Here is a 15,990-nt window from a genome sequence, read left to right as displayed (position 1 = left end):
TAGCCCGCCGTGGCCATTGATTGACAGGCTGCTACATCATGAGCTATGTCTGCCAGCATGTTGGTGTGAGCAGTTCAATGAATGGGTGAGGTCACTGTGTTGTTTTGAGTTGGTTCAGGTGTGGTTGTTTGCTCAGGTGTGGTTGTTTGTTCAGGTGTGGTTGTTGGTTCAGGTGTGGTTGTTGGTTCAGGTGTGGTTGCTTGTTCAGGTGTGGTTGCTTGTTCAGGTGTGGTTGCTGGTTCAGGTGTGGTTGCTTGTTCAGGTGTGGTTGTTGGTTCAGGTGTGGTTGCTGGTTCAGGTGTGGTTGTTGGTTCAGGTGTGGTTGCTGGTTCAGGTGTGGTTGTTGGTTCAGGTGTGGTTGCTTGTTCAGGTGTGGTTGTTGGTTCAGCTGTGGTTGCTAGTTCAGGTATGGTTGCTGGTTCAGGTGTGGTTGCTTTTCCTCTGGCTTTGTTCTCTGTACATCTCAGCTGTCATTATCATTTTCATTATGAGATCTTTTTATCCCAGTTAGCTATGCCTGCCTATTAGCGGGGCAGTTAAGCAAAACAACTTTGCATTTTGTGATTAAGATCAACACATTTGGCACAGACGTAGGTTTATATGTTATGAAAAAATATAGATACCTGGGAACTACTCATTTTGGGGCCTGAGGGCTGTGGCAGCCATTTTTCAAAATGGCCGCCGAATAGGTGCTTAATATTCCAAAGTGTTGCAGAAAACTGATTTTATGACTCTTGGTGAGTTCCAAGGTGTGTTCAGGCTGATTAGATCAGATGTTAGAAGATCACAGACATGTTGTTTTTCCCTCTTTATTATTGAATGAATGAATGAAAGACTTTATCTCGAACATAAAATAAATAAAAACAGATACAAAATAATAACAAACAAAACAAGAGTAATAGTGTCCGAAAAGGAGTAGGTAGATGTAAAACTTATATTTACCTACCCCTTTCTCACTTCTCCTCTAATAACTCATATATCATAGAATGATAATATAATATAATATATAAACTATCCCAGATTTATTTACAAATTAAATATATGAACAGCATCTCAAGTTTATTTACAACCCACATATCCATCTGGAGTTAAAAAGTAGATATAAACCAACTCTTAACACAACCCTTATCACAACTCTTCCTCAACCATATAGCTCCCAAAAATATCTTTTTTGTATAGCTTTTTAAATTGATTTATATTTGTGCTCCCCTTCAACCCATCACCTAACCCATTCCACAAATCCACCCCACAGACTGAAATACACATGCTCTTCTTTGTTGTACGAACACAATGCTTTTTAAAATTCAATTTTCCTCTTAAATTATAACCCCACTCCCTGTCACAAAACATTTTTTGAATATTGCCCTGAAGTGAATTATGTCTTGCTTTGAACATAATTATTGTGGTTTTAAATTTGACCAAATCCATAAATTTCAATGCATGTGACTTTAAAAACAGTGTGTTCGTTTGTTCCCTATATCCCACATTATTTACTATCCTGATTGCTCTCTTTTGTAGTATGCATAATGGTTGTAAGTTGCTTTTATAAGTGTTACCCCAAACTTCCACACAGTTATTCAGATATGGCGATACAAGTGAAGAATACAGAATGTGCAGTGATTTATGGTCCAGTATGTGTCTTGTTTTCCCTAAAACTGCTATGCTCTTTGCCAGCTTTGTTCTTACATAATTTATGTGTGTGGGAATGGCCATCATAAACTCATATCATCATGTTTTAAGCCCCGATACATTTTCAAAATGTATTTGAATGAATGAATGAATGAATGAATGTATTTATTTATTAATGAATTGGTATTGCTTATTAATGACTAGAACAACTTGACGCACAGTGCTGAGCTGCACCTCAAATAAATGTTCTTTCTTATATCAAATTTCAAAATAATTTTATTATAATCATGCATATATTCTGCTAATACGTGGCTTCGAAATGCCAGTGTTTAATTGCTGTGAAGTCCTGATTTTACTGTACATTAATTTAATTTTTCTAAGAGAAACATTATTTTTTCTTATTTTATTGCTTGTTGTATGCCTTCTGATTTTGCCTGGCTAACGGACAGTGTCTAGAATTAGACAAAATGAGGTTTGACTTCCTTTTTTTTCAGCCTCTATCTTCACTTTTTGATGAGACACCCATAGCTGTAAATGCATGTGTTTTTGCTCTATTGAAGCCTATTAATGGATATTTAAACTATTGTGTGTTTTTTATATTCATGTTTTTCATGCACAAGACTTCCTGATAAGCAGGTAAACAAGTATAAGAACTTTAGAGGGAAGCAGGAGCACTAAAGCATGACAGATACGCAGTGTAAACTTTATTGTATATGCTGATGTTTTGGCAACAATGGGCTTAAAAGAAAAATGTGGTTGCATCTGATTTATTGCTTCTAAGGCAGCCGGATATTTACAAAACAAATATGTTGAATTAAAATATAAATAGTTCCTATATCTATATTAACTAGTTAGTGAGTCCAAATCTTAGTGGCTCCCTGTCAGAGGTAACTCACAGGATCAATAAAACGTAAAGTGGGATCAATTTAAACTCAAAAGAACGAATAAATACAAAAATAAGTGCAGTGCATTTATAAATGGGACAAGTAATCAGAGTAATTACATAAAGTATAATCAGGTCACACACAACAACGCTGCATAACCGTCATGCTAAAGTGCTGCTGCTTCCTTTTGAAGTTATTGTTCCAAGGCCTTGTGTAATAAAACAAAGCAGAAAATGACTTCATTTTCTTTCTTTCCTCTAATCTTTGCTTCTGTTTTCTTGTGATATTACTGGATAATGTTGTGATCCCCCTTCTGATTTTGCCTGGCTAACGGACAATGTCTAGAATTAGACACAATGATGGGGGACATACATACAGTATGAGGTTTGACTTCCTTGTTTTCAGCCTCTTACTTTACTTTTTGATGAGGCACCCATAGCTGTAAATACGGGTGTTTTTGCTCTATTGTAGCCTATTAATGGATATTTAAACTATTGTGTGTTTGACTTTGTTATATTCATGTTTATCTTCAACAAATCCCGTATTGTGAACCACTAGTTCACTAAAACAGGAAGTTGGTGGTATTGTTTCTAATCTAACACACACACACACACACATGAGATGTTGAAATCTGGAGTTTTCCAGCTGTCTTGAACGCATCGTGACGCAGTACGCGTAGTACCAATATGACAAGTTATGATTGAATGAACTGTTGGACGTCAGTGGACACGAACCATGAAGCCAGTGGCAGACACTGAATTGATGCTTTTTCAAACCGCTAATAGATTTAGAATCTGTTTGTTTGGATGTTTTTCCGGCTTTGCTCCGCCTGGACGTCTCGTCCTGCTGGTCGCCGTCCTGTCCTGCTGCTCCGATGGAGTTAAAGGTTTGTATCCTGCTCATTCATTGTTCACTTTGCGTTGCTACGGATCACAAATGAGCGTGTTGGTTATGAAAGTGGTTGAAAATCCGTTCGTGTGGATCTTTTAAAAGCGAATTGAATTGCAAAAACGAAAGTAAAACGTGTGTGTGTGTGTGTGCGTGTGTGAGTGTGTGGGCGGTAGCAAGTAGATGCCAACATTCTTAAAACATGACTGCTCGTTTTTCCACAGAAACGTTGCTATAGTTACTGAAGTCAAGGCTCGACACACGCACGCACACACACACACACACACACACACACACACACACACACACACACACACACACACACACACACACACACACACACACACGAGTTTGAAGCATGAATGAAGTGTGGTGGGTCGGTTACTACCCTTTTGCAGACATGTAATAGAGTTGTGATGTCCCATCAAACAGTTGTGACATTTGCACTTACAGCTTAGAGAATTAAAACGAACCGAAGCGACTGAGAAAAACTGTAATAAAGTGCAGGAAAGTTGGTTTGGTTCCTGAGCATTTTTTCTTATGAATTTTCCAAAAAATAATAAATAATTGTATGATATACAGCATGCTATTTTCAATCTTATCTTGACTAAAATACAGCATTACATCAAACATATTTATTTCAACATTCATCACAAGTTTCTTTAGTAGAAAGTTGTCTACATCAATCCAGGGCAGTCTTGTGTATATATACAGCGAAAAAAAAATAGATGGGGAAATACTCTCTTTTCCACACTTAAGTTTTACCGGGTAAAATATGTAATATCTTGAAAGACACTTCCTTAAGTTTGTTATTGATACAGTATTTATCACAAATTTTCCAAGCAAAAACATCTAGATGAAGGGACAGAAACATAACTGAGTGCGTTTCTGATATTTTTGTTAGAGCACTTCTTTTTCAGTATATTAGCACCTGCAATACCTCTGGTATAGCATCAAAAACAACAGCATACTCCTTTGGTTTTAAGCCTATTGGCGTCGAGATTCTCCTCCTGACGTCACTGACGTCGTTAAATCAGAAATGGAGGAACTAAATCTTGTATGTGTCTGTGGTCACCCAGAGCTACGATGGTACATCATATCTGTAGACCAGACCAAATTCTGTGTAGAAACCACAGACTGTCTAAGGTAGAAACAAAAACATTGCTGCCGTATTTCTGCCTTGATGACGTTATGTTGAGTGTTGATCGTGCAGCTGCATAGCCTGGCACTGATCAGTCCAAACTCCATTCAGAAAACAAGCATTTTAAAAGTTGTTCTCTTGTCATCTTGCGGACAGACGTGACAAAGCATGAATACAGACGTTTTACAAATCAACATTATTATGTAGTTATTTCGGCATCATTTTGATCTGTTTATTGCAATTAAATGACAATACAATCTGTTTATTTTGGGTTCAAAGTAGCCGATTACCAAAGTTATTAAAATTTCATCCAGTGGGTAGAGTTGGGCCGGTGTAAAGAATTTCTAACCCGTTTGATATTACAGTTTTTCTCAATTGTTTACACACAAATACTGGTACTTGACACACAATGACCACAACATGTAACTCATGCACCAACCCCCTGAACCAATTCTGCTAAACTACAAGCACAATTCCTGCTTTACACTCAAATTGCAGTTCTAAAACACACTTTTTTCAAAACACTACACACAATTCTCTGCATTTGGCACAATTTTCATGAAGAAAATCTCGTTTTCACAAGGAACACACTGTCATTCAAAATTCTAAAGTCAATTGCCCTACTATGCACACTGACTCATCACATGGGCAAACACCTGTCACACAGTGTTACAATTAGCAATCAGAGCTTTAGGATAAAAGGGCAAACATTGCTTGTGATGTGGATGAGGTGCTGTGGCCAGACCGAAACAGAAGAGAGGATGCAGCACAGTTTTTTTTTTCGTTTTTTTTTACTGTAACTGTTTACAGTAAATTCCTCTGTTGTTTTGTATGTAGACCACTGTATGTGCAACTTTGTGTTGGTTGGGATGTACACTGTGTACATTGTTTTTGTGGGGAAAATAAAATATATTTGTTACCGTGTATTTGTGTGTTCTGAGTATAAAAACAATATTCTAAAATATTTTACAACACACTTATGTATGTACTGTCTGTAGTAAGTGTAACACTGAACAAAAAAAAGGCCTAAGTCATTATGATGAATGGAGAAGAAGTGTTTTCCATTCATCATAGTGTTTTACATTGAGCACATCAGTGTTCAACTGGTTCTTATAAATGTCTATTCATATGATGGTTTGTGTGTGTCATTTGAAAACAAAATACCATTTTGAGAAGAAATAACATTGTTTTGAATGTAAAGTTTCATTTTGCAGGAGAATTGAGGGGTTTTGCCCATTGTGTGTGTGTTTTTTGATTTGTGTGTAGAGTTCTGAGAGTATGAGGCATGCTTTCAGAAAATGTGTGTAAACAATCGAGAAAAACTGTAAGCAACAAGACCAGGCCGAACCGGTCTACCGGATTTTACCACAAGGTGTCACATTTGACTCAGCAGCCGCTCCATCAAAACTCGAAAGAAATGCCTTGTCACTAAAATGAGAATAGCTGGTCCACCTTAACAGCCCACCTTAAGAGTCTAGGCCAAAGTTGTTGCTAACTTCGGGGCTAACCCCCTTCACTTAAATCAGCAGGTGGCAATCCAGACACATGAACTTGGCTTGGGTCTTGAGGAGCTTTAGCATTTATTCACCGACCTGTCTAAACTGTACACACACTGCACTGCTACGTTCACAGCTATAATGTTAACTTTGTACTCACCTTCAGTCACCCATCAGTCAAATTTAATGGCAATCTTTTAATAGTTGCAGAGTTATTGGGGTCTGGACCAAAGTGGTGTATTGACATTCTGACACCCCTAAACATAAAGGGAAATTCACTGGTTGCGTAATCGTCTAGATGAGACTAGATCAGCTGTCTTCCACTTGAATCATTTATAGCTCTGAATACCAAAGAGGAATTGAATCCCTGCTCGCCGACATCACGTAACATAACTCAGCAAGACACTATTCACACAGCCAGACTGTCATGAGCTGCAATGCTTTGGCTACGGTGTAGGAGTCAAAGGGATAGAGGTGCTGTGATTAACCCTGAATTAACTGACTATTAAATTTTTCAGTAATTTCCTAAAACAGCCGGTCACTGTATTTTTTATCAAACAATCAGGAAGAAATAGTGCATTTGTGGGGAATATTTTCAGTGGTGGATTAATCCACAGTTGGTGCTTTAGTGAGTGGAGGTCGACCAATAGTGGATTTTTAAAGGTCGATATAATAACAATAATTTGGAGCAGGAAAAAGCCGATAGATGATTATTCGGCCGACATCTTCTTTACAGACGGCTACTTTTGCATACGCAAATTTTATAAATCAGTTATTTGTCACTCTGAATTTTAATCATTCGTAAGAGAACATCCTGATGTGTGATTTGGTGGATTACATTGTTGGGATATGTTCTATTTATTTACAATATGGCGTATGACTGGCCAGGATTACTTCTGTTGCGCCTCCCATTACATTGTTAAATGCCACTCTTCCAAACATTAATGTTCGTTCATATTCTCTAAAGAGTGTAATTACTGGTGCCTTCAAATGTGATGGTGTTTACCGTGTTCATGTGAAGAGTCCACATGAACGCCCCCCTCCTGTGGTATTCACGCCCTCGTAAGTGGAAAGTTTTCTAATAACTCAGAGTTCACGAGCTGTGACGTTTTTGTTGACGTCAGGGGATTGGTGTATGGGTCGAACACGCACAAGCCTTTCAACCAGGAGACTGGTGTTTGTTTCCTGTTTGAAACTAAAAGTAACGTTGACTTATTTTTGTCACGTCAATCGTATGTTACGTGACTCGTTTAGTATCGTCAGTCACGTGATTCGTTATCCTCAATCCTGTGAGTCATGTGAGTTGTTAGTCAGTGAAGCTAACGTCAACCACTACAGTTTCCTAACCCTAACTAAGTGGTTGTGTTGCCTAAACGTAACTTCCTGTGAAAACGTAACTTTATTTTGAAAGGACGCTATGCATGTAACGAGCATATATATTGACACGCCATCGCCGGTCTGTCCAAAAGTAACGCGAGAGGGGTACCTCGTGCGTTGGTTGGCGGTATTTGACGAGTTGGGAGTGAGAATGTGTTGTTTTGGAAGAGAGAACATCAAATTGGTAAGTGAGTTAAAGTAACAGTTGAACGATTTCTTTTCCTCCCTGCCTGCCTGTCTTGTATCGTGGAGAAAGAGCTGATAGTGTGGCGTTATATCGACCTTGACTTTGTGTATGAAGCCTCCATGCAAAACGGTGATGTACGTCCCCACGTGTCTGGTGGAGGCTGCGCAGGCATCGGCTACTATCGGAGCCGAGTTCTGCCGATAAAGACAGTTTGTAAAACGTCCTATCGGAGCCGATTAATCGGCCAAACCGGTCTACCTTTACTAGTGAGTACTTTTGGCAGCAGGACGATGTATGTGGGTTTGATTTTGGACAACAATGGAGCTCTGTGACACAGAGGAAGAAGATGCACACACTGTACTAGTTGGTTTAGATCTTTTCTTCGGTTTGTTGACGATCAGAAAAATATGAATTTCACTAACACCACCATGTTTTTGTTTTTTAATAACTAGGAGAAGCCTCGGATGATAGACCAGTGAAGATCCGGACCTATGCTGGCGAAACGGTCATTCTGCCCTGCCACATCAGTGTCCGTGACGACCATGACGTCCCATCATCAGTAGAGTGGTCCAAGGAAGGTCTGAATCCGAACATCGCCTTCCTGTATCGGGATGGCTGCGAGACCTTCCATGAGAAGAACCCGGTCTTCCGTTACAGGACGAATCTCATTATGAACAAACTGAAGAACGGAAACATCTCGCTGAGGCTTTCCAACGTTTCGCTGTCTGATGCAGGAAAATACGTATGCAAGATGATCCAGAAGCCGCCTAGGGTGGTCGCTACAGTAGAGCTCTTTGTGGGTATGTCCAAAAACTTTATTTATAGCGAAAGCTATGCAGTTGCATTATAGTCTCCCACTGTAAGAGTTGCTTGTTTCCGTTATGGAGAAGGGGTCCGCCTTGTAGTGCTGCACAGGCCTAAATGTTTATTTCAGATCATGGTCAGATGTGGTTGGTACGTTTGAATGGTTTATTATTAAAGTAATAGTTTGTGATTTTGGAAAATGCAACATTCGCTGTTGTCAGGAGTTAGATGAAGCTGATTGATACTACTCTGGTAATCTGTTAAATACGAAGCTCCAGACAGGAGCCGGTTAGCATAGCGTAGCATAAAGACTGCAATTGGAAGCAGCTTGCCTGGTTCAGTGCAAAGCTAGCAAAATCAGCCAACAGCACCTCTAACGCTCTTTATTTAACACGTCTTTGTTTAATCTGTGCAAAAATTATAATTTGTCGCGACATTATGTGCGGCACTATTTCTTGTATTTCTCGCCATGTTCAGGTGTATTTTGTTAACTTTGGACAAAGCCAGGCTAGCTGTTTTCCCATTTTCAGTTGTCATGCCAAGCTAAGCTAAGCTAAGCTAACCGGCTGCTGGCTGCAGCCAGTGGTGGGAGAAGCATTCAGATCTCTTTCATAAAGAAATTCGATATTCAGAGAGGAGGGATTGCTTCCGCACGGCTCTCAACATGGCAATGGCTAAGCCGGCGGCTCACAGCTAACCGTGCCAACAGGGCTAACAGCGAAAACAATGACAATACTGCTAGAGCTAACAGTGTTATCCTGAGGGGCAACCGTAGGGGTGGTGCTACACTTCCGCGGCGGCACTGTCAGTTGGGATGGCGTTATCAGCGGCGGCCGTGAGCTAGCCAGTGGGGCACGCTCACATGATACAGAGGATTTTTATGTCTCACAAACACCAGATCATATTGCTTACTGACGTATTGTCCATACTGATAATAAATGTGATTTTAACAGTGATGTTTAATGCACACCTTGTATACTTCTCGTTTCTGGTAGGTGCCGTCTCCGAGCCAAAACTCTCAGTTGTTCCAGCTGTAGATGGAGGAGTGACTCTGCAGTGTGAAGCGGACTGCTGGTTCCCGCAGCCTGAGATTACCTTTCTAGATGCTCAGAGAAACAATATCAGTGCTGGAGACACAAAGACTGATGAAGATTCCAGCAGGGGATGTTTCACCGCCACCAAGAGACTGACTGTGCAGACTGCCAACAGGTTCAATTTCAGTTTAATACTCAGACTTAGTTAATCTTAATCTGAAAATCCTGCATACTCTGCTCAAGGCAAAAAATGTGTCAAGTAAAAACCTTTCCAGCAGTAGCAGTAAAGGCTTTCTCACAGTACAAGATGGAGAGAATTGTTTATTTCATGGCAGCAGAGTCAACAAGACTAAGAACATACAGCCATGCTAGTGGATCTGTGAGGCTGTACTTCGGCACAGCTGTGCTCTGAGCTAAATGCTAACGTTGGCATGCTAACGTGCCCGCAGTAGCCGAGTTTCCGTCCAAATGTGGCGCAAATTTGAACCGCTAATTCTCCCGTCAGTTGCAGAAGAAGAAGGCATCGACATGACATAGTTAAAAGAGAACCAGTCAGAACTTTAAAGGTGCTAAATGCGAGATTTGGAGCATTTCTATTGCCTCCGCAGGGCTCTCAACAGGCTGAGCCGGCGGCTTGTAGCTAACAATGCTAACAGTGAAAACAATGGCAACAGTGCTGACAGTGTTTACCTGGGGGGGAACCGGAGGGTGGGTGCTACACTTCCGCAACGGCGCCGTCGGTCGGGACGGTGATATCAGCTGTAACCGCCTTATGAGAGCAGTGTGGCATGCTCACATGCACTAATGCTTTGTCAACAAAGCATGGAGAAGCTCTGATTACAACACACACAGAGGGGCCGCGACTTCATTGTCCTTACATTACTCCTCTATATCTTTACATGCACGATGTTGTTTGCTGCGATATTAATACTCTTGATATCATATTGAGAATGTTTCATTGAACGCGAATAATGTGGAGTTTCATATTGCATTTACATTTCAAGTATTAATTTGAGGAAGTCTCCTCATCGCTCCGCACAGATCTGATATTTCCGTCTGCCGCCATTTTTTCATTATTACACTCTACATGTATCAATTAATGGTGCTATTGATAACATTGATAACATTCAGCCACTAGATGTCACATTCTCCCTCCCCCGTTCCATTGCATTTACTTCACAACAAGTGGTTGCCAGGCACTTAACATCAATCTCAGACATTTATCCATTTTTTTTCCCACACTAACTGACGACACAGAGATACCACATGATACCAACATAGTTTTACATTTGGCTCACAAGCCTTGTTAGATTTGGGAACCGATATCTTCCACAGATATAAACAAAACATTAATTTCGGACCTGTCAACATTTGTTCAATTATTAATTCATAATAATTATTTTCAGGAAAAGCCATACTTTTATTCAGCACTTTTTCTAAAGGCTCTGTGGATGTTTTTTCTTTTTTTTAAATATTCGTCTACATAAAAAATGTTATCAATGTTTAAAAACAAAGTAAACTAAACTCGTATATTCATTACAGGGTCACTTGCATAGTTCACCAGCCTAAGATAAACCAGACGAGGGTCACAGGGATTCACATACCAGGTAGGCTGGAGTTTTAACAATCCACCTGGAACTGAAATCTAAATTCTCATTCATGCTTTAACCTTCACTGCCTTTTTGTCAGCCACACACAGTTTTGCTATAAAAAATGGACCAATAATCAAAATGCTATATTCTGTATTTGGATTAAAAACTGTGACTTGTTTTTTAGTTTTTTTCCTGTCATAATTGCATTGTTGCTTTTCCCAGTACACTGACTATGGATAAGTACCTCATACAACCCCACTACAAAACACCCAAACTCTCCCACTGTTGTTTAAATTCTTAGTTTGGTCAAATTGGTGACACTGAAAAAGCATGCAGGGCAGAAAGCAGCCCCTAATAATCTGACTACAAATCATTCAGGTGGTGTATTTCTAACATATTACATAATATACTTATTTCTGTGTAATCTTTATAATTTCAGATGACTGCATGAGATCCTGCACTCTATCCATCAGCATCGCTGTTATAGTAAGCATAGCCTGCATTTGTGCAGGCTTATGCCTATGCAAGAAATATGGCACCTCTGGTAAGTCAACATTGAGGAGATCAGCTTTCTCAACCAAAATACCTCAAAAACACAAATATGTGTATACTATTTGTGATTATTGCATTTTTTGAGATGATATTGATATATTGAGTTTATGTTTGTAGAAAAAAAAGGGTAGTATATTTGTACCACTGGGGAGCATCAAAGTCAGGATTCAGATCAGATCTAATTAATAAAATAAAAGCTGAGTGCATTCTCTGCTTTAGAAACATTTTGTAGTTACATGTAGTTCAGTGAGCCTCCCCTGAATAAATAAAAGGTGAAGTTACAGCAAATAAAAGGTGAAGTACAGCTTTTAATGTGATCCAAACACAGGAAGTATCGAGTTTAACAGCAAAAAGCAGCAATGGTAGATTAATGCAGCATATCTGCATCCATTATTTTATATATTGTATTTGTTTTCAGTTTGAAGATCTCTAGGAAAGGCCTTTACATACCGGGGTCATGGATAATAAACGACAACACAGTGCGAAATACTCGCCTGCGAATATTATATGTGTAAGGTTTTTATTGTGAAAGGTAAGAAAGGAAGGAGTGGATCAGGTCTACTATGCCTTTGTCAAGGTTGTTTGGAGTGATACAGTTTGTCGTCTTGGTTCTGACTACGAAGCCTCCGTGTTGTTGTTGTTTCATAAATATAGGCGCAACTCAACCCGTTCCACACAACGTGACTGGTTGATGCCTTTATTTGCGCTGCGAAAGCTCTGAAAAATCGACCTCATTCCGGAAAAAAATGACATAGCCTTATCACCGCGTAATACTAATGTTCTGTGTGAAAGTAGTCATGACAAAAACAACAGTTTGAGAAAATATTAGGGCTGTCGAAGTTCAAATTAGTTTTAACGGCACTAATTTCGTTAACGCAACTTGCTACAGTGAAGATACTGGTATCATATGAAACTAGAAAACCTGATGAATCCATCAGTACCAACCATGTCATACTAGCTTGTCTCGAAGGAGGTTAAATAACGCTCCAAACTTACGCTAAATTTTGGCGATGAAAAACTGTCATGGCCATTTTCAAAGGGGTCCCTTGACCTCTGACCTCCAGATATGTGAATGTAAATGGGTTCTATGGGTATCCAAGAGTCTCCCCTTTACAGACTAGCCCACTTTATGATAATCACATGCAGTTTGGGGGCAAGTCATAGTCAAGTCAGCACACTGACACACTGACACACTGACAGCTGTTGTTGCGTGTTGGGCTGCAGTTTGCCATGTTCTGATTTGAGCATATTTTTTATGCTAAATACAGTACCTGTCATTGTTTTGTGTTGGTAATTGATTTACAATAATAAATATATACATACATTTGCATAAAGCAGCATAATTGTCCACTCCCATGTTGATAAGAGTACTAAATACTTGACAAATCTTTCTTTAAAGGTCCCATATTGTAAAAAGTGACATTTTCATGACTTGAAGAAGCTATGTTGCTTGTGGTGGTGTTGGTTCATAAAACATCTGATGTGGTGCACATTTAAACACAGGATCCAGGGAGCCGTTCCAACAATTTATTAAAGTCAAGGTGTGAAGTTGGATGGCAGTTGGTGGATGATTTTTTTCTATTAAGAAAAGACATTAACAGATGATATTATAAATCTCATAAATATAATACAGATTACAATTAATAAGTCAATTCATTTTAACTTACATCTTTATGCATCCACAATCTGGAATTTGCCTTTTCTCCTTCACATATTAAACTCAGGTATCTAACATAACACAAAACAATCTGTTAACTTTCAAACAATATATATCTCATTTCAACCAAATAAATTATAAAGGCACAAAAGCCACATTAAACTCACATCACTCTCTTTGTTCTGCCTGGAATTGTTTGGAGGGAAAAGGGAGGGTTCAGGCCTGGAGGGCAGACTTATATAACCTACGGGGGAGTGGTTTAGTCAAGTGTGCATTCTATACCATGCCTGCAGGTGGGTTAGGGACTTGTGATTTAACATGACTTTTATATTATAATGCAGGTTTAAGTTCTATACAAATACTGTAAAAGTATCGAAACGCTTAATCCACAAAGAAATACACACAGCCCGTATTCAGAAACTGAGCTTTTGAAACAAGCCGTCAGGATTTCTGTCCATTTGTGATGTCACAAATGTACAATATTTAGTCCATTTCAAAGTTTTAAGTGTGAACATTCTAAATGGGTCCCAGTTTATCTCCTGTTGCAGTGAATGTGAATGACATCAGCTGACAGGACGTAAACATGGACCCAAGCTGTTGCCTAGCAATGCAATTCTGTTGCAATTCCATTGAAATGTACTAAAACGGAGCGTTTCAGACAGAGGGTGAATACAGGTATATTCAGGCAGACAACATGAGGAAAATAAAGTTTTTTTTAAACATTAAAGTAGGTAAACATGTTCTAGTAGAAACACAAAATACAAGTAAGAACCTGAAAATGAGCACGATATGGGACCTTTAAGGTACATTTTGGACAGATAAAAAATTGCAGTTAAATATTTTAAGCGATTGACAGCCCTAAAAAAATATGTGTGAATTAATTGCACGGGGGAAAAAAAAAGGCCCTCCGTGTAAAAGCCTGAAACAATAGTAACAAAACTGAAATGTCAGTAATGAAGTGCTAAAAGAACATATTTTTTTTGTCTTCACACAGTGGGCAGACATAAATTCCTTTTACCGCAGTCATCTCTGCAAAGTTCAACACGGAGCAATGCTGAAGGTCACAACCTGAGAAACCAGACTGAAGAGGCCACAGCTGAGCTTCGGGGAGAAATTGCTGAACTGAAGTCGAACCTTCTTCACAAAGAAGAAATCATCCACCGACTAACTGAAGAAGTGAATGACCTCAGATCCAAGCAGAGTCCCGTTGTGTGCCAGCATGACCAGCATGGCCAGCAGCCTACGATTGACAACAATGCCTCCAAATCTTCACCAGATGTCTCAAAGTCCATTAACCTACCCCCAGAAGACTTTCCCCACGACAACAATCCAAAACCAGCGGCCTCAACCAACAGTAACCGTCCAAAATCTGTCAAATTCTCCCAAAACAAAGATTCAAGACCTGGCGTCTCAATACAAAATCCAGCGCTCGGTCCCCAGATTCAAAGAAGCCGTGCCAAGAGCACTCCTGCTCTTTTGACAAATAGCAGTGCTGACTTGTCCAGTGCTTCTTCAGCCTTCCCTTCAGATGCAACGCCTGTTGGCCGTTCGAGGAGCATGTCCGATTCTCTGTCTCGTCCAAAAGGCACCAAGCCCGAACGTAGATACACTTTCTCAGCCGCGTCTAGTAACCGATTCGCTGTTCTAGAAAATGTCCCTGAAGATGATGTGGAGCCGTTGCTGTAAATGAGAAGGGAGCAGAAATGTGATCAAAAAGAGTTGGCATTACCGATGTTTACAAAATGCAATGTATCTCAGGAGTTGCTGCTCATTCTGCAGATTTGAAAAATACTACACAATCCTGTGAACCAAATCAGACCAATATGGTGCCCACGGCAAGATTTTAGTTGGCGCCTCTCGCATCGCAGCCAGTTCCACCACCAGTCATTGTGTTCATACACTCACACAGAAACTGCATAGCTTTATGTCTCTCAGTTGAAGCTATGCATATCACACTTAGAAGAAAATGTGTTTTTCTCAAAATAGAATTTTGAATGGTCTTTTTAACTTTCCTTTTGAGTTTAAGGTGGGAGTAACTGATGTGCTAGTAGCACTCTGCTTCAACGGTAACCATTATGCAATAGATGAATTATTCATTTATCACATTACCTCTGTCTTTTTGCAGTTTTTCCTCCTCTTTCTCTTCTTATTTTTCCTCCCTGGGCCGCAGAAGGCTTTGGTCTCTTTGACACAACCGAGTATATTTGAGCCCGCTGATGTTAATCGTGTCACGGTCAGTGTCACTCGCTGGTGGGGGGGTGTTTAAGAGGCTGGTACGTATTTAAAAGACTGTGTCATACCTTGCAACGGGGTCAACCACACCTCCTCACTAAGTTAAAAGTTGATGTCCCTTCCGTGCTCAGATAAGTTTCCTGAATCACTCTTAAGCGAGGACTCCTTGCTAGACATTTTAGGCTTAGTTAGGAGCTCTGTTTGTGATTATGGGCCCGGGTCTTCAAACCTTAACATTTTTTTTTTAGCTGTTACTTTATGTATATTAATTTATGTGAAAAACCATAGCACATTGTTACCTTTTGTTACATGCAAAACCTTTAAGAAACTCCTGTGCACATTTCACATATACATTGTGTTACAAGATTTGATGGGTGGAGTTGTTTACAGAGTATCCCTCTCAGTAATTTTAAAAAGTATTAATTTATTTGAGCAAAATGAAATTGTGTCTGTGGGCTGCACGGTGGTTAGCACTGTCACCTCATAGCTAGAGGGTCGCAGGTTCAAACCCGGCTTG

General features: G+C 39.7%; 1 protein-coding gene across 1 annotated transcript; it reads left to right on the top strand.

Annotated features, from left to right (window-relative positions):
* Positions 1–2,991: 2,991 nt before the first annotated feature.
* On the top strand, positions 2,992–15,756 carry LOC119482063. The gene is made up of 6 exons (XM_037759456.1): positions 2,992–3,399; positions 8,055–8,402; positions 9,402–9,615; positions 10,983–11,047; positions 11,472–11,576; positions 14,236–15,756. The coding sequence occupies exons 1-6, from the start codon at positions 3,249–3,251 to the stop codon at positions 14,925–14,927; spliced, it is 1,575 nt and encodes a 524-aa protein (XP_037615384.1). The 5' UTR covers positions 2,992–3,248; the 3' UTR covers positions 14,928–15,756.
* Positions 15,757–15,990: the final 234 nt, after the last annotated feature.

Source organism: Sebastes umbrosus, chromosome 22 (assembly GCF_015220745.1).
Source record: "Sebastes umbrosus isolate fSebUmb1 chromosome 22, fSebUmb1.pri, whole genome shotgun sequence".
In the NCBI taxonomy this organism is placed as follows: Eukaryota; Metazoa; Chordata; class Actinopteri; order Perciformes; family Sebastidae; genus Sebastes; species Sebastes umbrosus.
The sequence above is the reverse complement of the archived record's forward strand: the minus strand, read 5'-3'. Positions and strand labels throughout refer to the sequence as shown.

Coding starts and splice junctions, on each gene's coding strand:
- LOC119482063 (XM_037759456.1), top strand. CDS start 3,249: ATGAAGCCAGTGGCAGACACTGAATTGATGCTTTTTCAAACCGCTAAT. Junction 11,048..11,471: donor CACAGGGATTCACATACCAG/GTAGGCTGGAGT, acceptor TTATAATTTCAG/ATGACTGCATGAGATCCTGC. Junction 11,577..14,235: donor CAAGAAATATGGCACCTCTG/GTAAGTCAACAT, acceptor GTCTTCACACAG/TGGGCAGACATAAATTCCTT.